The 14,598-nt window shown below is 36.9% G+C and overlaps 1 protein-coding gene across 1 annotated transcript; it reads right to left on the bottom strand.

Annotated features, from left to right (window-relative positions):
• Positions 1-11,688: 11,688 nt before the first annotated feature.
• Positions 11,689-13,796, bottom strand: LOC131659585 (uncharacterized). The gene is made up of 4 exons (XM_058928756.1): positions 13,284-13,796; positions 12,718-13,202; positions 12,377-12,472; positions 11,689-12,283 (listed from the first exon to the last, which is right to left on the bottom strand). The coding sequence occupies exons 1-4, from the start codon at positions 13,794-13,796 to the stop codon at positions 11,689-11,691; spliced, it is 1,689 nt and encodes a 562-aa protein (XP_058784739.1).
• Positions 13,797-14,598: the final 802 nt, after the last annotated feature.

The following is a 14,598-nucleotide window of genomic DNA, read 5'->3' as shown; positions in this document are numbered from 1 at the left end:
GTGTTCTTGAGTTGCTCTAGTTCTGTAGGAGTGAACACTGCAGGGGTCTGCTTCGAAGTAGCCGTAGGAGTAACTGTAGTCCCGAAGGTCGAAGTTTCATTTTTGTCTGGTAGAGGCAAATTGGAAGCCTCATCCGCAACCTCATGTTCAGAGATAGTGTCTTCGCTTCCAGTTGGCTGCTCGACTACATTGCCACTATTAGAACATTGAGGATTTTCTTCCATGTCTTTGTCTTGATGAGTAGGTGGAGAAGCATCATTTGAATGACTTTCTTCAGCATGCACAGTTGGAACGATGGTTGCAATAGGATGAACATCTTCGAGAACTGGAGGAAGAACAGGAGATTTACGTCGAGGAATACTTGTACGTGCAATTAAAACCTGTTAAAACTGAAAGGTTGAAAAATTGTGTGTCAATTATAAAGAGCGGACGCGTACCTTGAAGATTATCAAGATCAATATTGAGATTTGAGGTGTTGAGATCAGAAGTGGCTGTGCCCACCTCATCCTATATTTACAAGGTAAGACATAAACTTAGCTGTTGTAGTTAAGTATAAAAAATGGTTGTGTTATAAAATCCAAATACCTTGGTTGGGATGTTATCTGGGCTCGAGTTATGGCTCTCCACAACTGGGATAGTGCTAGTAACCTTTACAGGAGATTCATCAGAAGATACCTTATCACTTGATGAAGTAAGCTTCGAAGTCCCAGATACCTTTTCTTTAGGTAAAGAAATGGTAGCCTTTTGTCTTTTCTTCGCTGCTTGTCTGGTACGAGGGGGAGATTTGTCTTCATCATCTGAGGCATTAGTGGGAGAAGCTTTCCGCTTTGAGGGTGTCGGAGGCTTAGAACTCTGAAAATGCACATTAATCAAAGTGAGCAATATTCATAAGATTGCACAAGTTAGAATATAAGGTATGTACATACCGTGGGTTTTTTGCTAGTAGTGACAGAGTCACTCCCACTTGTCTTGGTGCTTTTCGAAGCTCCAGCGCCTTTCTGTGCAGGGGTTTCCTTAATAATTTTCTTTCAAGTCACAGCTGCGAACAAGATAGAAATCAATATTTGAATAAAGAAAGAAAGTTAGTCGAAGGGTAATCCAAACTCCAACCTTCAGGTATAGGAGTCAAAACACGAACATGCTCAAGACTTAAATGAAGATGTGCATTGAAATTATCCAGGGTGTGCTTAGTCGGAACCACACGTTAAGCGCGTTTTTTAGATTGTTCGCAAAGAATTTTAGGAACATTCCCACACACAAACCAGTATGGAAAAGGAGGACTTAGAGCCACACCAAAATCAGCACTAGGTAATGGAGGGAATTTCGGAGGATTAAGTTTAAAAGCCACTTCATAACGTAGTTCAGGTCGAACATACGTGGGAAATTTTAGCTTATTCTGTTTAGCATAAAACTTTTCACGTAAAGTGACCGCAACTTCATGAACGGTCCGACTAAGATCATCAGGCTTGTAGATAGTTTCAAAGAATTTTTGTAAGGCTTGGATTTCTTTAATGTGAGTCGAAGTACCTTTATAGAAGTTCTCCTGCACATCAGCAAAAGCTTCACTTAGTTCTTGAGTAAGGCTCTCAGCATCGAAGATTTGCGTAGTATAATAATCTGTCCACCATTGATGAAAATCTATGGTAGAGTAAAAGGCAGGTTCGAAGGAGATGGGAGAGAGAGTTGTGATGCCGACATATTTGGAGATTTTGGATTCATATTCATCTTCAGCTAAATGTAGAGTGTGTAGACACATGTGATTCCTCTTGTCGTACATGCATTTTGGTTTAAGTTGAACCAATCCAAATTGTCTCGATACCAGATTTGGTTGGTAGCAAAGAAGACAGCAATGACTTTTGGGAGATCGGAGTCGGTGGTATAACAGCTTAGGAATGAGGAAAGCCTCCCAGATAACCATGGATTCGGCTTGTTGATCTGGAGAAGTTGCTGGAAATTCTCGAGTAAACCACTCAGGACCTACTTTCCTTTGTACAAATGGAGCCATGGAAGGACTAAACTGGTAACGTTTAGCGAACATCATCATGTACGCTAAAAAGGTTTCACGAAGCTTTCCCGTTTCTTCTTTTGGAGTTAGGTGAGCCAACCTAGTTCCTTTTACTGTTCGATTTTTAATGGCTGTATCTTCTTCATCCACAACACCTTTGTATGGGAGATGAGCCTCGAAAGTGGCATTGAGCCATAGCTCCAACAACCAGAAGGGGCCAGCAAAAAGAAGAGATCTTGTTTTGTAGTTCTTAACAAGATCTGTTGCTTCACCAAGATTCTCGTAAAGAAATCCTAAAATTAATTGGCTTAAGTTTAATTTTTTCCCAGCATTTATCTAGTTAGCCATACAAAGGTACCTCTTCGCTACTTGGATAGACCTAGAACAAAAAACGCATCTCGAAAGCCAGAGTGTTAGGAATGCAATGTGTTCTTCATCTGTGACTTCTGTGGTCGTTTGGACACGGTATATTTGGATAAAAGCAGTATAGGTGACTGTTGCTTCATTGAAATGGATGGTGTCAGTATCCATGAAGTTGGGATCGAAGAGTTCCCCAGTTTGTCGAAGCCCTGTGATAGCGGCTATGTCGAAGAGAGTAGGGGTAATCATTCCACAAGGAAGGTGGAAAGTATTGTGAGAAGCATCCCAGAAGTGTACTGATGCCACTAACATGGTTTGGTTGTATTCTAAACCTGTTTTGGATAACTGGATTAGGTCATAAATCCCTAGTTCCTTCCAAAATGAAGCCTTTTGTTTTTCTACTTTAGTTAACCAAGCGTAATACAGGTCAGGATCTTTTGCTAAAGGAATTGACCTAAAGACTTTCACAAAATTGGTTACGTAGTTTAACCTAATTTTTTCTAAGGCTGCAGTGACTTCAATCGAAGTATCATCTGCATTGTCAGGTTTAGCTAAGATTGGGTGGCCATCTTCATCTATTTTGTTCTTGCTAACCAAAGGCCTAGTTTTATAATAAGCAGGGAAAAATTTGCCCAGAGAAGGGTTATTTCCTCCAGGTAAAGGGCCCATAAAGGCATGGGTTTTTCCAGAAAGTTCAAAAGGAATGATTACCTGGGAAGCGTAGATAGCACGAACCTCTGCGACATTTGGGTCTGGAATATGTTGTTGATTCCCTATTTGTGTGGGATTTTGAAGTTTTTGAATAGGTTGGAGAGCATTTGAAGAAGACGCCATGGATGAGTTTGTTTTAAGAACTGGGTTAAACGAAACCAAAGAGGATTTCTTTTCTGTGATGATAGCAGAAGAATGAAAGTGGAAGTTGTGTGAAGGAAAAGGTTTAAATATTTAAAGGTTTAGCGGAAACCCTTTCAAACCTTTTTGGTAAAAGGTCAAAGGACATGCGGCAAGCGTTGATTTAATCCAACGGCGGTCGAACAGTTGTTAGCCTTACTCCTAGTATATAGGAGCAATGATCACAAGTAATGACAAAACATGGGAATGCACGTTCTGAAGAGACGTTTTTGAAATTGACAAGACGTTTTGAAAGTTGAGTCATAAATGATTATGACGTTAGTCAGTTGTCTTGGAACTCTAAAAAATGAGTAAAACGAAATCTCATAATGACAAGAAACGCCTATTTCTCTTGTTTTCGAAACAGGCATTTATTGGGGGCAATTTGTTGGCTGGAGATTTTGTTTGAATAAAACATTCTTTGAAGGATTAGAGTTCAAAGAAGAATGGTTACTGATGACCATTTCGAGAAATAAATGGCTACTGATGGCCATGTTCGAGGATGTTGTTTAAGTTGAAGTAAGGATAATGGGAAATGGAGCTAATTCAAAGTGAATTATCTTTGAAGACTTAAGCGTTTTGCAAAATACGAAGGGTATTGAAGCTTGACGTGTTTTCGTAGCATTCTCGGTTCTGATCACGTTGCCACGTATCGAAAGAGGATTCAGGCGGGAGGAATTGAATTTCGAAACGATCTGTGTAACCGAACAAAGACAGATGGCGCCCCAGGGATTCAGAGCGTATGCATGTGAGCAACATGGCATCATATTAGTGTAGGACCGTTAGGGTCGAAATTAGTATAAATAAGGGTCTTAATGTTAGGATTCCGTGTGTTCATTTTGTACAAATCAATCACAAATCACTCAAGTATCAAGCGTTAAGAGAACGAGTTTGCTGAGAAATGTACGTATGACACCACCATCTTAAATACATTTGTATTCATCTTTATGCAAGTATCTTTTCAATATTTTTCTATCTTTCGTTACTTTCCAGCCATTTACATTCCTTCAATTTTGTCTTTTGTTTAATCTTATTTCGAAGTACTTACTTTCTGCAATTTACATTCTTGTATTCTAAGTTTCTTGCAAGTTTATCTTTACTCCATCTTTCGCCAGAGTTATATTTACGTGTATAACAAGGTGATTGTTAGTCTTTACATTTTGTCTATTTATTTCTTATATCGAAGACCAAATAACCAACCAATATGAACCAGTTCATCGCAAATGACAACCTTTTTGACTATGTCCTAGGATCAATCTAGTCGGTCCTGCGAGTAACCAGAGTATATTCTATAGTTTGGAAGACTAGCGGTTGTTTACCGGAATTCACCGTAAACAAGTACATAGTTGTTTCTCTTTGTGCATGTCAAGCAACATGGATGGTGAACTTGGTCGAAGAGATAACATGTAAAGATCATGGAGCAATTACCATGAAAATCGACAACATGTCAGCTATCAACCTGGCAAAGAACTCGATAGCACATGGTAGAAGCAAGCACATTGAAATGAGCTTCCGTTATCTTCGAGATCAGGTAGCATATGTGAAGATGAACTTGGAACACTGCAGAACTGAGAATCAGATTGCAGATATCATGACGAGGGGAGTGCTGGTCGAAATATTCAGAATACTAAGAGCTATGATGAATGTAGATAGCTTACACACAATTAATTAGGTGGTGTGTTAAATTGTTATTCATAGTGTCGAATAATGTGTGTGTCGAACAAGATTTGATTTAGTTACACACAAATTTGATTATATTTGATTTAGTTCCAAAATAGGTATTTTGGACTTTTATAGTTTTGGACTTTTGGCTTAGAGAGAAAGCTAACCTAAATCTATAAATAGAGGGATTAACCCTTATTTTAGTAGTCAAGTTGTATTCATAGAATTTGCAGTTGCAAGTGAATAAGAAGTTTTCCACAACTTGTGGGCAGAGAGAAACTCTGCAAAAAATCATTCTTTTTCTTTCATATTTTTTATTGTCATTGTGTGGTAGTAACAACCTTGTTCATCAAGATTGATAGAAATTCATCATAGATATTCATGGATTTCCAAGAAGTATGAGGTATGTTTCAGAACTCAGTTGGAATTTGTTATCCATAAACATGTTTAATGATCAATGTTGTTGTTCATTCGTCTAGTGAATACTTTCATGACAAGAATAATCTATGGAATTTGAGGTCAATATGGTGAATGTATAAAGGTTGTTTTAGAGAATTTTAATGAATTTTATACAAGACAAGGGATAAATACGCATTTGACTGGTGAGTTGTCATTGAGTTTTTGGGATTAGATTGGTGCCAAAACAGCTTAACTGGTCGGGAGGTGTTCATTTATAGGAATAAACTTCCAAACACTTATGGTGGTTTGTAGTAGGAAATCTAAAAAACTACTCTTATTTGAAGGTCGTCAAAACTTTGCTTATTGATCAATTCAAGCCTAATCAGCTTGATGATAAAGTTGTGGATTGTGTCTTCAATGACTCTCTAAGAGGAAACAATGTTTATGAGTTGTTGGAAGTGGAACTTAGAGGATTAAAGTTTATCAATCTCAAATGTACTTTCAGAGAGTCTTGTTAGGGGAAGGAGAGTAAAGACCTGGGGATGAAGCTTCTATAACTATGGCATAAAAGACTCAATTTAAAGCGGAGGTTCCTACTTTAGATGCTAGTAGTAATAAGGGAACAATTATAGAGACATCTAATTATCATTTTACTCGTGATAAGGATGAAAATTGTACTATCCCAAAGAAACAATTATGTTGGTCTTGAGTGTTATGCTTTAAATGTGGCAGAAGGGTTATAGAACTAAAATAAACATGGACCTTTATGGAGGCATTTGAAAATAATGAGAGTCAAATATGGTTACAGAATCATGCTTGGGGGCTTGTTAGAATATCTAAGCAGAAAAAGGTGATTGAAAACAAATGAATGCAAGTAGCGAGATCAAGGTTCAAAGATTGTTTAAATTTGATCAATGTTGTTGAATAGTGTTTCAACATGGTAGAGAGCAGTAAGGTGGTCGTTGGATAAATGAACATCACCACGGCTTCAAGTCAAGGTGAAGATTGTAGAAGTATGCTTTTGAATGATGAGGAGAAAGAAAATATATTTTGAGATTGTCAAAAACCAAAGAGTTGAAACATGCGTCCGGGCCAAGCGATTCGCAAGTATCGAGTTTAACCGGTTCACCTCATAGATCCATTCATTAATGTAAGAATATTTTATATTAATTTAGAGACATTCTAAGATATTTTAAATTTATATAAAAGACACTATAAAATATTTATAATATTTCAAATTAATATTAAATATATTATGATATATTTATAATATTATTTTGACTAAATACCCTTTTTCGTACCTTATCTTTAGCTCGGGGTCTAGTTTTGTCCTTTAATTTTTAAAAAGTGCAAATAGCTCCCTTAACTTTTTAAAATGAAGCACGTTAATCCTTATGTCAACATCCGTTAGTTAATTTGTGTATTTAATATCCACGTGTGTTATTAGATGCTGAGTTGGTCTCTACGTGTCATAAGACTCAGTTATTCATTAGGGTAACCTCACAATCAAATGACATAATTTCTGCGAACACCACGCAACAAGTAAGAAGGCGGATCTTCAAAGCTCCAACCAGTCATCTTGTGTACATGCGACATTGAAGGAGGTTTCCATTGAAGATTCACGGTTGATTTCGCATCTGCTTTCAGGTGTGTCAGTTTTATGCCTAGTCTCTGTGATGCTTGAAGATATGATTTGGGGTTTTTACATGTTTTTTCAGTATTTTTAGGGTTTTTATGATTAATTTTTATGATTTAGGGTTTTTCAACATGTTTCTCAGTATTTTTTGTGATATAGGGTTTTATTGTATGTTTCTTATTTAGTTTAGGGTTTCTTATGATTTAGGTGTAATGGACGAGTATCTGAATCTAGCGATTCGTCATAGTGGTGAATTTTTTGATGGTGATAATAATGTGTATGAAGGAGGATATATTTCTAAATTGAGAATAGATGCAAACACTTGGTCATATTTTGATTTTGTTGGTGTCATTAAGGAGTTAGGCTATAGGGAATTTGAGAAAATCTGGTACAAAGTTCCTACATTAGGCATGTCTGAACTGGTTGATGATAAAGGAGCCTTAGAAATAGTTGATATTTACAGGGTGCATCAAGAATGTGACATTTATATTCAATACAAGATAGCTGAGCCAGTTTATTGTGACTTGCTTATAAATGCAGATCCTTATTTGGAACCTGTTAATGTTGTAGAGGATGTTAATGTAATGGGTGATAAGGTTGGGGATGACAATGTTGAGGAAGATGTTAATGGTGTGGGTGATAAGGTTGGGGATGAATGTGTTGAGGAAGATGTTAATAGAATGGGTGATAAGGTTGGGGATGACTGTGTTGAGGAAGATGTTAATAGAGTGGGTGATAAGGTTTGGGATGTCAATGTTGAGGAAGATGTTAATGGAGTGGGTGGTGAGGTGCTTGATGAAATCAATAATGAAGATGACAGTGATGATGAGGATTATGACACTGCGATGGAGGTAGCATTTGATGATTCTTCTGATGGTTTGGATGATTTAGAAGAAGAAGAAGAAGATTTGGCAGATCTAACTGAAAATGTACAAAATGACAGTGAAGGGAGAATTATGATGGATAAGTGTGAACAAGACAAGGGTGATAATGATAGTGAAGAATTACAAAGTGGATGTGATAGTGATGATAGTAGTGGTGTTGTTACAAGAAAGAGTTTCCCAATGTTCAAAATGCAAAAGAACATGGAAGATTTCAAATGGAAGTAGGTGTGTATGTTAGTTCAAGGGAGTATTTCAAGGAAGCCATATCAACATATGTTGTACAAAGTGGTAGAAATATGAGATTCACTAAGAATGACAAAGTGAGGGTTAGGGTTAAATGCAAGGCTGGTTGTGAGGAGGGTTAGGAGGTAAAGAATAATGTATGACATACACTTTCATTTGAGGCCAACAGAAGGTAAAATGACATATTATTAATTTGTTGTTTCTAGTCTTGCAATTAATACAATAATGTAAAATGATTGTTGTTTGATGTTTTGCAGGGCCTGCTCCTAGCCATGGAGGAGATTTTGCCAAATGTTGAGCAAAGGTTTTGTGTGAGGCACAACAACTTTAGGAAAAGATATCCTGGTAAGATATTTAAGGAGTTAATTTGTAAGGCTCCAAAATCATCATATTGCCAGGCATGGGAAAGAGAAATGAAGGCAATGAAGCTGATCAGTAATGACGCATATCTTCATATAATAAAGACACCTCCCAGGTTCAGGGTTAGAGCATTTTTTTAAGGCAACTAACAAATGTGACTTGGTTCTAAACAATATGTCAGAGTCTTTCAATAGTGTCATCCTTGATTCAAGGTCAAAGCCTTTAGTGACAATGCTGGAAGATATCAGAATTTATTGTATGGAGAGGTGGGCAACAAATAGAAGGAGGTTCCAGAATTTGTCTGATGATGCAGTCTTGCCCAACATAAGAAAGAAAGTTGAGAAAACTAGTTCTTATACCAATTCATGGATTGTCAGGTAAGCACATAATCTTTCATGTATTTTTACAACTAATTTGCTATTTGAAGTAGTGCATATGCCTGATATATATATAAACTGAATGTAGGATGTCTGATGAGCACTTATTTAAAGTTAAACATATTGAGAATCAAGCTGAAATGTTAACTGTCAACTTAAAGGACAACATGTGCTCTTGCAGAAAATGGGAACTGATTGGACTTCCATGTGTTCATGCTTTGGCATGTATTTAGTTTGAAGATTACATCCCTGAATATTATAGAAAAAGTAGGTACATGGCAGTATACAAACTTGTGCTTTATCCTGTAAATAGTTCAAATTTATGGGGAAAAAATACCATATACAGATGTCAGACCTCCAAAGTATAGAAGGATGCCTGGCAGAACCAAAAAGAAGAGAAATCGTGAACAGGGTGAGATTGGTGGTACTGATAGGAAAATAAGGAGAACATGGTTAATTGTGAGATGCAGTAGGTGCAAGAAGCCAGGGCATAACAAAGTAACATGAAAAGTTATAGGGCTTGCTCAAGAGACTCCTACCCAGCAATCTCAAGTGACTGCACCAACTTCTACTCCTACCCAACAATCTCAAGTGACTGCACCAACTTCTACTACTACTCATATCTCTAAGGTGACTGCACCAAGGCCTTCTCAGCAACCAACTTCTCAAAGTTCTCAAGCTTCTAAAGGAAAGTCTGCTCAACAACCAACTATAGGAAAGTCAAAGAAGTTGGGAGTCAGAAGGGAACCAGCTCCATGGGTACCACATGAACCTACAACCAGATTAACTGCATCAAAAAATGTGATTGGCCAAACAACAAGGAGGACTACACCAACAAAAAGATCCACACCCAAGAAGAATGCTTAGATTGTGACATTTATTTGTATTTGGAGTTTAGTTTAGTTTGATCAATATTTGTATTTTGTGTTTAGTTTGAACAATATTTGTATTTTGTGTGGGAACCTTCTTGGATTTGGAACCACTTTTGGGTTTAAGTACAATATTTTGAACATGTCAATCAATGTCATTTGTTGTGTTGTTTATGTTGTCTCTAATATCTTAATTTACTGTCTTGCATTATCAGTTACATACCATATTAATTAAACAATATACTCAAGAACATCTAATACAATAACTGCATTCAAATGGTACACAATATCTGATACATCATAAGTCAATAAACATGTAGGTACACAATAACTGATACATCATAAGTCAATAAAATGCTGGTACACAATAGCTGATACATCATAACTAAGAACTTAATATATGATAAAAACCCATAACTAAGAAAATTACAAAAAGCATTATAATCCAATATTTTTCCAGCTTCATCTTGTTTAATTGCCTCTTACACTGATCTATCTCTTTCCTTGTTTCTTCACATGACACTTTAACTTTGAAAAACTCCATCTGCATATCTTCCAATTTCTTAGCAAGCTTTTCTAACCTAAACATCACAACTTGCCCCTTATTATCTTTAGTTTCCTCATAAAACCATTCAAAAAACCCACACCCTGGTTGCCCAGATTCCTGCAAAGCACATAGAATATTGTTCAACTTCAAACCTTACAACTAACTTTCAATGAATAAATAACATAGGCAAAATACCCTTTTTGGTCCCTTAAGTATACCCCAAGGTCCATTTTGGTCCCTTATCTCTAAAAAGTGTCAAAGTGATCCTTTAATTGTCCAAAAAGGACCACGTTTGTCCTTTCTGTCCAAATGGCACAAACGGACGTTAGGTCTGTATACGTGGCAGGTGACGTGGAATATTATATACTCGTTATTCAACGTTCTCTTCTTCATCGTTTGCCTCCTTTCTTCCCCAAATTCTAGGGTTCATCATTTGCCTCCTTTCTTCCCCAAATTCTAGGGTTTTGTTGCAAATCACCCAAGTCAGTTTCCAATGAAGCAGACATCATCATCAATCGCAGGGCCACGTTCATACGAATCTAACACGAAGAATGATGGTTTTGCTGCAAACTTGAGATGGAGACCCGTATGTGGGTGTGGAGAGATAGCTTTGCTTCGTAGGGCTTCAACAAGCACGAATTTCGGGAAGCAATTCTGGGGTTGTCGTAATTATAAGGTAAAAACGAACTTCACTTGTTTGTTCATGTCATGTATTGCCTTATGAATGATTGGTATTTTGAATTTCACAGGGTTCAACCCAAACAGGGTGTGGCTATTTTCAATGGTTCTTTGATGATGTGATGGATGAGAAAGACCAGTATATGAAGATGCAGAATAGTAGGATGGAGAAGATTCAAATTGAACTTGATGCAGCAAAAATGGAGTTGGTAACTCTTAAGGCAACAAATGACAAACTAAAACAAAAGACAAGAGAGTTGAAGAAGATGATGAATTCTGAGAAAAATTGGAAAAGGCTTTTCTGTGTTATTTTAGTGTTGGTCATTTGGAAAAGTCTGTATTAGTATGCTGTAAGGTTATGAATTAGTATGTATTGAATTTGATATTTATTCATGTATTGAATTGTAGTGGTAAAGTCTGTATTTGTAATGTTATGGTTTAGTGTTGTAATGTTTTAAAATTATCAATGGCAAAAATTATGTTATGGTTTAGTGTTGTAATGTTATGATTTGTTACACACTACTAAGTATGTATTGACTTTTGCTAAAGGTCACAAACCACTAATATTCATATGACAGAAAAAGGCAAAAATTATAGGCCAAAATATTGCATTAACTTTAACATTAACCTTGCCATCAGAAATCACATGTTCAAAAGCACAAAATTACTTGGCCAAAATACTGCATACCATGTTCTTAAAACAAAAAATATTCAAACACATTACAAAATATTCAAACTGATGTCTAAAATTCCAAAACACTACATAAAATAAAGAGACTATGGTTTCCATTTTGGTGTGGCCCTTTTAGTAGGTGTTGTCCTCCTTGTTGTTGGACCTATAGCTGTTTTTGCAGTAGTCAGCCTTGTGGTTGGACCAGGTGGGATAAAAGGGGCATTTGGCCTTCTAACTGCCAACTTCTTTGCTTTAGGAGTAGTCTTCTTGGCTGATTTTGGAGTAGTCTTCTGAGCTTGGGATGATTGTGATGGAGCTGCTTGAGATGATTGTGAAGGAGCTGCTTGAGATGACCGTGATGGAGCTGAAGGAGCTGCTTGGGATACTTGTACAAAAGTAGTCTGAGATGGAGATGCTTGTGATGGAGCTGCTTGTACAGTAGTTGATGGTACCTTGCAAGTAAGTTTGTTGTGTCCTTGTTTCTTGCATCTACTGCACTTCACAATGAAGCCAGTTCTTCTCATCTTTCTATCTGTGCCATCCAGTTCACCTTGTTCCAAATTCCTCCTTTTTTTGGGTCTTCCTGGCATTTTCCTAAATTTAGAGGGCAGAACATCAGGGTACTCTGTCCTCTCCCATAGGTTTGAGCCATTGACTGGAAAAATGACTGGCTGGTTCACTTGCATATATCTTGATTTCCTGTAATACTCAGGAACATAATCATCAATCTTCTGGTTCCTGCTTTTGATTGCTGATAGTGAATGAACACAGGGGAGGCCTGTCAACTCCTACCTTCTACATGAACAAGTCCTATCTTTCAGATTGACTGTAAATTTTTCAGCATTGTTTTCCAAATTCCTCACTTCAAATATAAACTCATCAGACATCCTAAAAATCAGAATTTATATCAGAATGAAGTCAGAATTTATTTCAGTACTACTTCAGAATTTATTTCAATATAAACTCAACAAATAGGATTGAAGTCAGAATTTAAATCAGAATGAAGTCAGAATTTAAATCAAAATTTAAATCAGAATGAAATCAGAATTTAAATCAGAATGAAATCAGAATTTAAATCAGAATGAAGTCAGAATTTAAATCAAAATTTAAATCAGAATGAAATCAGAATTTACCTTACAAGCCACGTATTTGTGTATGAACTTGTTTTTTCAATCTTCTTCTTAATGTTTGGTAACACATCAACATCTTCTAATTTCTGAAACCTCATCCTGTTTGTTGCCCACCTTTCCATCATGTATACCCTAATCTCTTCCACCATGGTGATCAATGGTTTTGCCCTTGACTCCAATATGACACTATTAAAGGCTTCTGACATATTGTTCAGTACAGCATCACACTTGTTATGAGTTTTGAAGTATGATCTGCTCCAAAATCTTGGAGGAGTGCTCATCATGTGCTTGTATGCTTCTACATTGACCTTTTTCATTACTTTCATCTCTCTCTCCCAAGCTTGGTAGTAAGTTGACTTGGCTGCTTTCCATATAATCTCCTTTAGTTTTTTTCCAGCATACTTCTTCCTAAAATTGTTGTATAGATGCCTAACACAAAATCTCTGTTCAACTCTTGGAAGAAGTTCCTCCATTGCAGGCAATAACCCCTAAGTCATAAAAAATGAAAGTGTCATACAATTTATCTATATCATATCAAATTTAATACATGAAAAATGAAAATGTCATACCTTTTGTTGATCAGAAATGAAAGTGTATGTGAGGCACTCTTCCCTCCCACCAAGATCATCAATAAGCAGCTCCAAGAACCATGTCCAGCTATCCTTGTTTTCACTTTCAACAACTGCAAATGCGATTGGTAGCATTTGATCATTGGGATCTCTGCCAATAGCTGCAAGTATTTGACCTCCACATAAGCCTTTCAAAAAACATCCATCAAGTCCTATGAAATGTCTGCTAAACTTGAAGCTCTCCTTACAAGCTGCCAAACATATGTACAACCTCTTGAAATGTAAATTCTCAACAGTTGAACCTTCTTGTGCAGGCTGGACACAAACCTTAACAGTTGAACCTGGATTAGATCTTAGTAACTCATGTGCATAGTCATACACCCTTGTATAATCCCCTAGAAATGACCCATCAACCATGTCTCTGGCTGCAAACCTAGCCCTTATAGCCTTGGTTTTGTTGACCCCAACATTCCACTTCTTCTGAACCTTTTCCTTAATGTCCTTCAGCTTCATTCTAGGGTTTGTTTTAAGTGAATTCTGTAACCTCTTGCTCAACCATTTTGTCTTTAATAACTATACATGATACTCTCTACTGCAGCTATGGGTGTCAACTACTTTCCTTAGTTGCCATGAATCCTCAGTAGGCAACTTAGAACAGTAAGATTCCCATTCACATCCATCCTTACACCTGACCCTAACCCTTATCTTGTCATTCTTAGTGAACCTTAAATCTCTGCCAGAATGGACTGCATAAGTAACAATTGCCTCCTTGAAATCTTCCTTTGTAGTAAAATAGGTTCCCACTTCCCATCTGTAATTGGACATATCCTTTAAAAGCTTAAAAATTGGATACTTCTTTCTCCTAGCCCTACTGCTATCATCACTATCACAATCACTTCCAAGATCCTCACTATCATTATCACTCCCTTTACTATCTTCTTTGTTTTCATCAGACATTTGTTTTCCTTTTTTACTTTTCATTTGTTCATTACCTTCAATATCACAGTCCAATAGGTTTCCATCCTCCTCTTCCAGTTCAGTACTATAATCATCAGAGTCATCATCAAATACTATCTCCATTGCACTATCATACTCGAAGTTGCTATCATCAGAACTGTCATCAGTCAGTCTTAAATCATCATCAACCTCACCACCCACAGGTCCATTATCAGCTCCAACTGCACTCACATCATCTTGTGCTACATCTCTGGCCCTCTCATCATCTTGTGTTACATCATTAGTCCTCACATCATCCTGTGCTACATCATTGGCCCTCTCACCATCTTGTGTTACATCATTAATCCTCACATCATCC

Source organism: Vicia villosa, linkage group LG3 (genome assembly GCF_029867415.1).
Source record: "Vicia villosa cultivar HV-30 ecotype Madison, WI linkage group LG3, Vvil1.0, whole genome shotgun sequence".
Taxonomy (NCBI): domain Eukaryota; kingdom Viridiplantae; phylum Streptophyta; class Magnoliopsida; order Fabales; family Fabaceae; genus Vicia; species Vicia villosa.
The sequence above is the reverse complement of the archived record's forward strand: the minus strand, read 5'-3'. Positions and strand labels throughout refer to the sequence as shown.